Source organism: Eublepharis macularius, chromosome 9 (assembly GCF_028583425.1).
Source record: "Eublepharis macularius isolate TG4126 chromosome 9, MPM_Emac_v1.0, whole genome shotgun sequence".
In the NCBI taxonomy this organism is placed as follows: domain Eukaryota; kingdom Metazoa; phylum Chordata; class Lepidosauria; order Squamata; family Eublepharidae; genus Eublepharis; species Eublepharis macularius.
The window spans coordinates 71,533,480-71,545,901 of NC_072798.1; the positions used below are offsets into that span (position 1 = coordinate 71,533,480).

Consider the following 12,422-nt stretch of genomic DNA (forward strand, 5'->3'; position numbering starts at 1 on the left):
TGGCAGCTGCCTGAGGCAGACAAGGCTGTATTTGAGGAATTCAGAATGGGGATGCTTTCCCTTCTTTGTTCTTTTTTAGCTACTGGGAGATTTGGTGGTGGACCATCTATTTTTCTATAGCAGTCCTGAGGAAAAGCACTCCCACCCCCACCCCAAAAAGGAAAAGAAGAATGCTGTGCTGGGAGAATGGAAGAAGATGTGCTTTAGAAGACTTGCTTCATTTTCACAACTTGCCCATATGGGCAATATCAACACTGTACCAACCATATGGTGGCATATATGAGAATAAATACATTTTAAAGAGAAAAAAACCCCTTCACGGGGTATGTTGTAAGTAATTTAGTTTCCATCAGAGTAAGTGTAAAGAAAGAGCTGTCTAATTTTGTGATTGCTCTCTAATTGCTATAGTGTGCCATTCTTGTGATTCAATTCTGGACATACTGGAAAGGAATAATTTGCCCATCAAATAAACATTTTAATAAGAATTCTGATCAAATTTTAAGTGGGTTGGGGGATGGGGTTGGTTAGATCCTTACATTATATACATCTACACTGCAATTTTTATAAATGTGGTAGTTATGTGTCTAGAATTTATTATATCTTTGTTATCTGGGTCATGAACGGCTTCAGTCTGACCTACCTGCCAATCAGTTGCCACATAAGCTAATAAGCTTCCCTGATCAAATCCCAAATACAAAATTTCTTTTTAAAGTAATACAAGTAATACATAAAGAATTACAGGACATACATAAAAGAGTGAGCTTGGTGCTGCAATCCCCTGTACCCTTAAGCTCCACAGAACACAATCAGACTTACTTCTGAGTAAGCATGCATAGGATTGCACTGTAATTGCAATAAATCAAATAGTCCGTTCTAAACCCATTGACTTGCACAAATTTAGAAAGCCAGTGGCAACTTGACACACATACACATACATATTGTTTCAGCACTTGAAAAGGCATGGAGTGTATGGAGGGAAAGCGCCATGGTTGAGGCATTTTAAATCTCTTTAAAATGGTAATGGTGAGCTCATAGTGGCCACAAGTTCGCCTTCACATTTAGTTTGGCTGTCTGTTTAGGGCTGAACTGTAGTCTCTTCTGCATTCCAGACTTACTCATTTTTCAAGAAGTCGAGATGAAACCAATGCAAACAGCTTGGCTGTGTTCCCTCTGCAACTCTCCCATTTAATGGTGTGGTGTTGCTTTATTCATTCTGTTCCATACGCAAATAAATCGGAATGGCATCTTTAGTGGCATCACAGTGCTGGCCCTTTATAAAATGTTTTCTTTTTGCTCGTGTTAAATTGATGCCTCACTGGAACAGTGAAAGGGGCACTATTCTCAGAATTTTCCCCACTCTTTGTTTATCTGATTGGCTGATTCAGGCTCGGGTCATCCCCCTGTACAATATTCCAACTCCTACAAACACGGGAAAATGAAAGCAATAAGAGCTATGGGGAATGCTGAACTTCCTGCATGCTTGCAAACCATCAGTGCACGGCTCCAAGGTTGGATTTAGAAAAGAAAAAGGAAGGGGAGAGGGCTGGAAAGGAGGGAAGAAGGAGTGGCTAAATAGATGAGAGTGGCCAATCACAAAGAAGCAGGCTGGCAGGGATGGGAGAGGGACAGAAGAGGACTGAACACTAAAAGCCGCATAAAGATTATACATGGGGAAAGTGCCAACTGGAAAAACTTTTTTTAAAAAGTTGGGTAAAAACTGCTCCCAGAAAACTTGGGGGAAAGCCACAAAAAAACCTGAACCCACTACTAATGGCACAAAATAGGGTGCGGAGGGTTGCAAATAAATCAATGCAGTTTGGGGAATGAATTGGTGAAATTAACTGGTGCGGAAAGGGTCTGTGAGTCATGTTAGAGCAGAGCTATGATCTCAAGGGAGTTGGTTCCATAGTATAAACAGGTTACCTCCCTCTCAAGACAAAGGACGTTAATATGGCTTAATCATTCCAGCCATGTGGGTTCCTGTTTTATTTGCCTGAACACATGACTAGAAAAAAGTGCAAGTATGCTCTCTGCAACTTTTCCTGTAAGAAGGGCCATTTCCACACGGCTTACCTCAATCTGGAACGCTGCGTAACGTGCTGAAAAAAATGCGCAAGATCGCGTTTTTTCACGTGGGTTTTGCATGATGTTGCGCAACATCGCACAAAACTCGTGTGAGAAAACACGATATTCTGCGTTTTCTTCAGCATGTTGTACAGCATTCCGGGTTGAGGTAAGCCATGCGGAAACGGCCTTGGTGAAGAGAAAAAGTTTAATGAAAACAGCTTGTTATGTTGAGCGGCCTCTAGCCTGCTGCCCCCTAAACAGTGACCATGCAGGAACCTACAATCCTATGTAGCTTTGAGAGCTTTGAGAACTTACTTATTAAACACATTTAATAAGTAAATTGCTATGTGCAATTCCCGAAGGATGAAATAAACACCTAGGCGATATTGGCTACATGCCACACACAGGCAACACCTCATTGAGCTGATTCCATGAGGGATCAATAATTCCAACTCAAATATTTGGTGGACTGTGGAAAAGAGAGATGCCTTTCTCATTTAGACTCAAGGTATATTTTTTCCAGCAATCATGCATACAGCCAGGTTATTCTAATTCCTGCCTTCTTATTTGGGTATCGTCTATATGTTTTGTTAGGACAAAACTAGTTCAAGGTGGACAGATGGAGTCACATTCTAGCTGTATCTGAAGAAGTGAACTGCGGCTCAGGAAAGCTCACACCCTACAACCAATATTGTCTTATAGGTGCTACTTGACTCTTTTTTGCTACAGCAACAGACTCGCTGTTCTTATTAGGACACGGACACACACACACCCATGTTCAGGAGTATTTAAAGGCATCAATATAATCAAGCCTTTGAATCCCGTAGGGCTGGTAAGCAAGCGCAGGGCCCAGCTGCATACTGAGGGGCCCGTGCGGATTACACTAACGAGCGGGGCAGCCAAAATAAGCACCAGGAGGAATCCTGCGGTTGCATTTTATCACGATGCTGCTGCTGACCGTGGTGGGGTGATAAAGCTGGGGCTCGCGTCTACCAACGCTAGATGCCGCCACGCGTTCGATTCCCGCCCTTCCACCTCACTAGCTCAAGCGTCTGCCTCCCCGCTTTCCTCCCAAGAGAGCACCGACCCCACCCCTCGGCGCCTCCGCGGCGCTCGGGACAACGGGCTCCTCCCTCGCCGGTCCGGCCCGCCCACGGGGCGGCTCTTCTGCCGCGGCTACCTCGGAGGCGGCGCCCTCCTTCCTCGCCTCTCTCCCCGCTGGCCTTGGCGTTGCGCCGGCCCGAGCGCACGCTGCGGCCCCCGCCGGCCTTTCCGCTCCCGGTTGGGCCCCGGCTGCAGCCTGCTGCCGCCGGGGCCGCGGGAGGATGCGGCGCCTGGCGCGGGTGGCGCTGCTGTGCCTGGGCTGCGGCTTGTGCTCGTTGCTCTACGCCTGCAGTCAGCTGGCCCAGTCGCTCGAGCAGGAGGCGCCGCGGCGGCGAGGGGAGCCCACCTTCCCGGTCAGGAGGCAGCTGAGCGGCGGTGGCGGCTGGAGGGCAGAGGCGGGAAGCCCAGGCCGCAGGGAGCGCCGCCCGCTCTGGCCGTCGGAAAGGTACGTACGCTGGCCCTGCGGTCGCCTCGCACAAGCAGGCGCGCCTCCATTACGGGGGGCGAGAGGCGGCAGGAAGCTCCCTTTCCCTTCCTGGCGACGGAGCGAAGGAAAAATCGGTATTTCGGACTCCGCAGACATTTTCGTAGTTGCTGAAACAGGCTATACTCCCCCCGCCCCTCGCGCTTTTCGTAATCAAATACTTGAAAAGGTGTGGGGAATTTTTCTCTCTTCTGTTTCTTTCCACCCTTCTCTTAAGAATACCACAAGTTCGGAAATAACTTGTGCTGGGCGGTCACAAGTGCCTTGAAACTTACAGGGTCTTTGACTTAGTAGGAACAGTGTGTTTACCGGAGAGAGTGGCTTGCGGTCGCAGATGATGCTGGAGAGAGTGGCTTGTGGTTTGCTGTCTTAACCCCTCTTTCGAGCCGTCTTCCTTTTTTATGGTTCCTTCTGCTCCCCGCTTCCACTTTTAGAAAATTTCAGGTTCAGACCCAAGGTGACTAATGGTGATACCTAAAAACAAACTTCAATAGCAACTCTGTCTAAGTCCCTGTCTAAGGGCAACTTAGCCATTTTCGGACAGGGAATTGGCATTTGCTATTCAAAACTATATAGAATTACAAGTCTTTGTAAAAGGTTCAGCTTAGCACCATTTCCTGAAAATTAAAGCAGTATGTCTCCTGACAGATTCAGGATGGCTGTTCCATAGTGGGGAGCCACTACCAAAAAGGCTCAAGATCAAGAAAGTAAGAGTTCTAATCAGATTGCATGAGGGGCTGGAGAGAACAGACTGTGGTAAGGAGCAAAGTTGCTTCATAGGTTTATATTGGGGGAGACAGCCCTTTAGATAGGTAGGTTCCAAGCTTTAAAGATGAGAACAGACAGTTGAACTGAATTTGGAAACAAGCCCCTAATATCTTAAAATAGGTGCAGTGTGTAGACCACATTTCAATATTATGCTGGTAAGTTTACTGTGGTATGAATCAGTTTCAGGTGGGTAGCTTTGTTGGTCTGCAGTAGAACAGTAAAATATATGACGAAGGGAGCTTGCTTATACCCTGAAAATCTTGTTGGTCTTTAAGGTGCTACTAGATGTGAATCTTGCTGTGGTATGAACCGGTGTCACTAGATCTAGATAGGGGACTTTCTGTCCTAGATGAAACTAATTTTAAGAAAACATACACACACTTTTTCCTAACTGTGCTAGATCAGAATATCTAAACCAGTATCCTGTTTTTTATAGTGTCCAGCTAGATGCCCCAGAAAGCCTAGAAGTGGTTTACAGAGACCTGTGCAAGATCCAGAGATCTAAACCCTTCAGTACTGGTATTCAAAAGGTTTACTGCCTTTGAATGTGGAGATACCATTTTGTCATTGTGACTAATAGCCATTGATATACATGTCCTCCATTTATTTGTCTTACCTGTTTTAAAGCCAACTAAACTAGTTGCTCTCACTACATCTTTGGGTGGAGTATTCCACTACTCTTTGTGTGAAGAAGTGTTTCCTTTTATAAGTCCTGAATCTACTGAACGTCAAATTCATTGGGTGCTTCTGAGTTGTATTATAGGAGAGGGAGAAAAAGTTCTTTCTCCACTTTCTCCATTCCCGCCCCCCCTCCATTTTGTTTTTTTAAACTAAAAAGCTCCACATTTTTAGCCTTTCCTTTCCTTATAGGGAAAATACTCCAATCTTTTGATAAATTTGATGGTTCTTTCTGCAGATTTTGTAGTACTACAGTATCTTTTTGGAAATAGTGATCAGAACTATACGTAAGTTCTGAATGTGGCCACATTGTAGATCTATACAAGGGCATTACAATTATTACCATTTTATTTTCAGTCTATTTCCTAGTAATATTAGCATAGAATTTGCCTCTTTCATGCCCATCTGTTTCTCAAACGTGCAAGGCATTCAACTGATTCAAACAAGGCCATGCTAATCAAGAGTGGCTCGTACAAATTCAGGCTATTGGCCTTATAAAGCAGCATCACTTCTGTCTTCTTTGTGCTCATTTGCAGTTTGTTCTCTTCATCCACTTCACCTTAGTAGGCAGACATTGGCTGATATTAAAGAGAGCAGGTTCTGGAAATTTAGGTGGGCAAACAGATAGGTGGTGCTATATTGATGATTGTTCATTTCAAATCTTTGAGCAGTCCTTACTCTGTAAACTTCCATAGATACTGAGAAGCGTGTGTGGTAACACTAAGATTTGCAGACCACCGGAAGTTAATTCCCATGGTACTGATGCAGAATTCCTTTTAAAACATGTTCTATAAAGAAAAAATTAAAAGTACTCAAGTGCTTTCCCCTTAATCCCCACTGTATTCCAGTGCTGCAGTAGACCTTGATTAATAACTATGTCAGAGGCAAGAGATTCTACAGAATTAATAGTGAGACGTTTCCCGTATTAATCTGTACATTGAGATCAATAAAGGCTGTGTCTGTTTCATAGGTCTGAAGCCCGATTGAAAAAGTTGAAGGGGAAGATGTGTCATCCAAGAAATCCTGGAGCTGTCACTGCTCTCAATTATTCTTCCTTTAAAAGTCTGTAATTGGTCATAACCTTATTTTTATTTATTTAACTTCATTTCTATTCTGCCCTCCCCGAACTGGCAGGTTCAGGGCGGATTACATTCTGTAAAACAGTGCATTAATAACAACAATATAATTAAAAAATTTAAAATTAAAACAACAGTATAAAAACAGTACAATAGAAATACTTAAAAGTACAAAGAGGGCAGTGCAGGAGTAATCAGTTTAACAATTTTGGTCCGCCACCGAATCTGCCATATTAAAATTCCTTGCGTAGTTGGTTAAAAGAAAGGTCGGTGGTGGATGCCTCTAGCAGGGAGGGCGTTCACCTCTATTTGGCCGGTAGGGGCCCAGCTCAGCCTCTACCATACGCCTGGCGGAACAGCTCTGTCTTACAGGCCCAGCGGAAAGATAACAAATCCTGCCAGGCCTTGGTCTCATTGGACAGAGCGTTCCACCAGGTTGGAGCCAGGACCAAAAAGGCCCTGGCCCTGGTCAAGGCTAAGCAGGCCTCCCTGGGGCCAGCGACCACTAGCAGCTGTTCGCCACCTGATCGAAGCGTCCTCTGGGGCATATATAGGGAGAGGCGGTCCCGCAGATACGCCGGTCCCTGTCCACATAGGGTTTTATAGGTAAGTACCAAAACCTTGAATCTGATTTGGTACTCCGCGGGCAGCCAATGCAGCTGGCGCAATACGGGTGTTATATGTGCACTACTAGGCACCCTGGTGATGACAGGTGCCACTGCATTTTGAACCAGCTGCAACCGCTGGAACAGACTCAGGGGAAGCCCCACGTAGAGCGCTTTACAGTAGTCTAGCCTAGAGGTGACCGTTGCCTGGATCGCTGTTAAGTCATCGGCAGAAAGATAAGGGGCAAGCTGCCTGGTCTGTCGAAGATTGAAAAAAGCAGACCTGGTAACCACTGCGACCTGAGCCTCCATTTTCAAGGAGGCATCTAGGATCTCCTCCAGGCTCATCCAGTCACGGCTTCAAAAGCTTGCTCCAGGACATCTGGGGCCGAGCTAGGCCGTCCGGCCATCAGCATATATAACGGTGTCATCAGCATACTGGTGACACCCAAGTCTGAAACTCCGCACCAAGTAGGCAAGAGGGCGCATATAGATGTTAAACAATAATGGGGAGAGTATCGCTCCCTGAGGCACACGACATATAAGCAGATGGTGGGATGACAAATTCTCCCCCAGAGCCACCCTCTGTCCCCAACCGTGGAGAAAAGAGACGAGCCACTGTAGTGCTGTCCCCTGTATCCCCACATCGGCGAGGCGGTGGGTCAAAAGATCATAATCGACTGTATTGAATGCTGCCGAAGGATCTAATTATAGCAACGCTGATCCGCCTCGATCCAGGTGTCTGTGGAGATCGTCCGTGAGGGCGACCAACAATGTCTCTGTTCCATGTCTCGGGCAGAAGCCAGACTGGGAAGGATCCAGGGCTGAGGTATCCTTCAGGAATCTCTGCGGCTGTTCATCCACCGCTCGCTCAATCACCTTATCCATAAACGGGAGGTTTGAGACTGGGCCTTTTAACACGTGGGGCAGATAACAACCTGCTTCATTGGCTTTGGAAATTCTCCTCTGTAATGGAAAAATTAATAATTTTCATTATTTAATTTCTTACCATCGTCTTGTAAGATTTTATAAACCAGGATGGTCATGGGTCTTAACCAAACAATGTGCCTTTAAGAGACCTAGGATCTTGTCAGCGTTGTCCAAGGAGACCAGACAGAAACTAGCCATTAAAAAAAAAGACCAGGTGTTGCGGTGCTTTTGATTCCTCTACTGCCTAATTTGATCTCAGACTGTCATCTAAGTTGAAATGAATCTGAGAGATTTTATCAATAAAAAATTGTGCAAAAGATAGCTGGTGGAAAGTCATCTGATGTCAAATTATATTAAATGATTGAGCTGGATGTGATTCAGCTGACACCGTGGATGTGATTGAGCTGACACCATGTTAGTAAAGATATATTGCTTCTTTGCATTATCAGTCACTCATGCCTTTTGCAGATAATGCTCTGGCCATGGTACTGGTTGTATCTCTAACTCCTTTATCAGATCATCAGTTACCTATGAACTATGAGATCTAGTACATTGCTTTGTTTATATGTTGGGCCTATTACAACCAGTTCAGACCTGTGCTGAAGCAGGGATAGACACTACAAAGTTACCTCTGCATTGATATTAGAATGTTCAACACCAAACAGAGATCAACTCAGATGGGGTAGCTACTTTGAAACTAAACAGATGGTTTATCAATAGGGTGCCCAGTCTGCCCTTGGAATCCAACACAAGGAATATACTATCAAGGCCAGCAATAATTTGCCATGGGAATCATGTAGAGAGAGACTTGCTGAGAATTATGGCTGCTCCATCCTTGAGTCCTAGTTCATGATTGGAATAGAATAAAAGGTGCACCTGGAACAGTAATTTGGGTTTTCCAGGAAAAAATATACTGGACAATTATCCAATACCCTAAAAACTGTGTGATCTGATTTAACGTGCCTACAACCATGCCTTCAAAGAAACCGAGACATAGCTTGAAAAAAGATAGAAACAACAACATATGCATGCCATCTCATAGGCTGCTCCAAGCGATTATGAAGAGGAATTTAAGTTTTAAAATTATGGATAAATTTCTGTATTTGTGAAGGGAAGCTGGTGATACTGCTGAAAGAGGTGGTGATCCTGCAAGTGTCTCTTACAAGTGAAAAAGATCTGCATCTTCTTATGGACATAGATCCAGAGGAGTTGGCCCTGTTAGTCTGTAGTAGCGAAACAGAAAAGAGTCCAGTAGCACCTCTAAGACTAACCAACTTTACTGTAGCATAAGCTTTCGAGAATCACAGTTCTCGTCGTTAGATGCATCAGATGTTGCATCTGATGAAGAGAACCGTGATTCTCGAAAGCTTATGCTACAGTAAAGTTGGTTAGTCTTAAAGGTGCTACTGGACTCTTTTCGATTTTTCTTATGGACATGTTCTGATTAGTAACAAGAAATAATTTCTTGCTTTTGACCATTATTGCTATAAATTTTTTTGTGTAAAAGAAGGATAATTTTACAGCCCAGTCTTAAGCGTGTTTACTTAAAGTCCTTGAACTGAGTGACTCTCCAGCTCCCCCATATATGTTCAAATGCAGACCCATGAAAAAATGAGGAGGGTTAAAAAAATGAGGAGGGATAATAAGGCAGGGGAAAGAACAGGATATTTCCCCTCTTTTTATTCTCCTTGACACTCTCCCTCCTTTCCTGACTCTGTGGAGTTGCAGGCAATCATGTGGCATCGCATCTGTCCCTTGCCTGGCTCCTAAAGCTCCTGGGGGTGCTAGGCAGGCAGGGCTTTGAAGATACCACTGACTCATAGTACCTTCAGAGATGTTGAATGAACACACAATTGTATTGTCCCATATCCTGCCTTTGTAGTTTGGGCCAATAGGATCTCTTGAGTAATTTTCTGTTTCTTTGGAAACAACTCTTAACCAATCATACTTAGGAAAAAAGTGTTAATCAGTGTTCCCTTTTCAGGTAGCTTTGCAGTTTCTGTAAGTTTTGAAATAGTCTACTTTATCATCATGGACATTGTCCTTATCATTTAATTGGAACAAGTTTGCTATACTAGACAGCATCTCTGAATAACAGACAATTAATTTTATTCTGGAGGAAGCTGTCTCATTAATTTAAAAAATGGTTTTCCTTCATGAAGTGCCTCTTTTCTTCAGAGTCTGAAACTTGGTTTCATGCCTCTGTCCTCAGACTGGTGCTAGAGTAGCAGTAGATGTCTGACCCCCATGATTTTATGTTTGTGAGTGAGATAACGTTTCATTCTTGACCATGTTAATACTATATAACAGAAAGGGAAGATGTTTTTACCCCCTGAATGCAAGAAGTTGGCATATATGACTGGGTGGATAACTTGTATTCTTTCTACTTAGGCTCTACAAACAACCTCAGTTTGTGGAGATTGGACTGGAAGTACATTTGCAGCTTTTTCATCTTTTACCCTGATACTAATATTTCTTATGCAAGGATCCTTTATGTGGGACCTAATTGGGCTTGCTACCCCCTCTTCGATCCACCTACATATCTCCTCCTGTAGGAACCAGCTGGCCATTGAATGATGTCTTAGGTAGGCCATGAATTGGCCTCATGTCCATTTCCCACTCTGCGAGAATCTTTTCAGCTATGAAAAGGACGGCCTTTCTCATCTTAATTCATTCTGTTGGGTTTGTGGAAAGCAAACTGGCCAGTTCTATGTCTCCTCATAATTCCTTAAACTGGGAAGCCTATTTGGTGTGAAGAAGCAAAAGAGAACAATTCTGATCAATATCTCATGAGCTGTGCCGGATCAGGGCTCCACCTTTACCTGTGTAAGGTTGCATGTTGGTAACATGAGTAACAAGCCAAAACAAGTTATTGACAAAACAATGCCTACAGAACCAGTCATCCATACTCCCTTTATACTTGTGCGCACACGCAAATCATGTGTAACAGCAGTACACAGAATGACAAATAGAGTGTTACCCTTACGTGATCCTGCAGAGAGCCCCTGTAAAATATAACTCTTCACACATCACCTTCCCTGGGCCTGTATCCAACAAATTTCTGTTGCAGGTTTTCTGAATGCAGAGCAGCAAGCAGACTGCTTTGGGAAAAGTGGGCTCAGGTGAACTAACAGAACCCTAGCACACAACATTGATTCAAAGAGAACGTGCAGGATGGCTGATTGGAGGATAGGGTATTAATTAGCTTGTGCACATGCAAGTGTGAGTCAAATAGCATTTGTTTTTTATTATTATTTAATTTGAACCTCTTTAGTAAAACTTAGAATTGATGTTACCAGAAGCATCCATAGAGGTATACTCAACAGGTTGGGTCCAGTGGTTCCTTCCTGCAAAGTGAGAAATTCACATAATAGATAGCCAGCATTTCTTTGGTAATCAGTCTGCTATCAATGCCATATTAGCTTCATAAGTATTGGTGGAATTATGTAGTACAAGTTACACCTATCCCTCAAAAATTGATTTGAAAATGAAAAAGTTGCTTCATGTCGTAGGTCAGTGATGCTCAGGAGTCGCATGTGGCTTTTTGACATGCCACCTGTGGCTCTTCTGAGCATGGTTCCACAATGTCGCACATTCCCCATGTTTCAGACAAGTGGGCATGACCCTTGCTGGTGGGCTTCTGGTTGGCGGTGAATCTCACTTTGAAACAGCTGCCACTAGCGAAACATGCCAGCTGCAAGCTTCCTTGAAGTGCAGGCCTCATGCCACAGATGAATGTGAATGTGGATCATCTAGTTGATTACTGTATATGTGGCTGTCTGTAAATCATGGCGTGAGTACAGCTGTCCTACTCAATAATATGATCGTTTTCTGATAACTTTGCAGTCTGGCATTGGAAGTAATGACTTGAAAAAAGTTGCGTAAGCTATTTGAGGTGTTGATGGCTATGATGAGCAAAAAAGTCTGTGCAGGCATTCCAGATTCCCCTTTCCACCCCAAATGCTTGGCTAGTGTACTGTTGCTGGAATCATAGCAAGACTATGCATGGTAGCGTTAGCTTATGGATGACAGTACACTCCTTGCCCCTGCACAGAACTTATTCCTTTTCCTTGTTTTATGACTGAGTGACTTTAAAAATGAAAACAATAGAAATTGAATATTAGTTCTTCATGTTATATCTAATTCAAGACCAGATTAACTTTTGTGAATTATTCAAGCATTTTCTATTACCTCTGCAAACACTTAGGACTTCTTAACAGTTTGAGAGAAAGCACAGTTGTTAGGACAGGTGTTATCTGCTCCTGTGCTGTGCACATTCTTGCTCTCCCTTGGAACAGCAGTGTCTTTCAAGGCAAAATTACAGACAAGAGAATCCCATTTTCAGTTAGGACTGAGTGAGGAGGGAAGGGTGGGTTTAATCTTTCCACCCTCGCACAGTTTCTGGTAATTAAATCAATCTTCCCTGCAGGATGTTAAATAAATATTAGAAGTGAAAAAAGATTCTCCCATTCCTGGGTGGTTCTGATCCCAACTGGGGACATGTGCAGCTGTCTTTTAAAGTTCAAAGACATCTTGTATAGTTTAAGCCTTAAGGCACTGGTAGTTTGGGTTCTCCTGAAATCCTTGCAGTGAATTGAAAATTAAAGACTATAAACTTGGTAGCAAGCAAATAAAGTGTTGTATTTTAACAGAAATGGTTCCGTAAGTCACAATAGGACAATCAGTGTATTTGAGTATTTAAACTTTATA

At 43.7% G+C, this 12,422-nt stretch overlaps 1 protein-coding gene across 2 annotated transcripts in view; it reads left to right on the forward strand.

Annotated features, from left to right (window-relative positions):
* The first annotated feature begins 3,291 nt into the window (after positions 1-3,291).
* GXYLT1 (glucoside xylosyltransferase 1) overlaps positions 3,292-12,422 on the forward strand; it is a 35,941-nt gene continuing 26,810 nt past the window's right edge. For both annotated transcript variants that reach the window (XM_054989401.1, XM_054989402.1), the window contains exon 1: positions 3,292-3,616. In XM_054989401.1, coding sequence (XP_054845376.1) covers positions 3,393-3,616 — 224 coding nt within the window. In that variant the 5' untranslated portion in view covers positions 3,292-3,392. The remainder of the gene's footprint in view (positions 3,617-12,422) is intronic.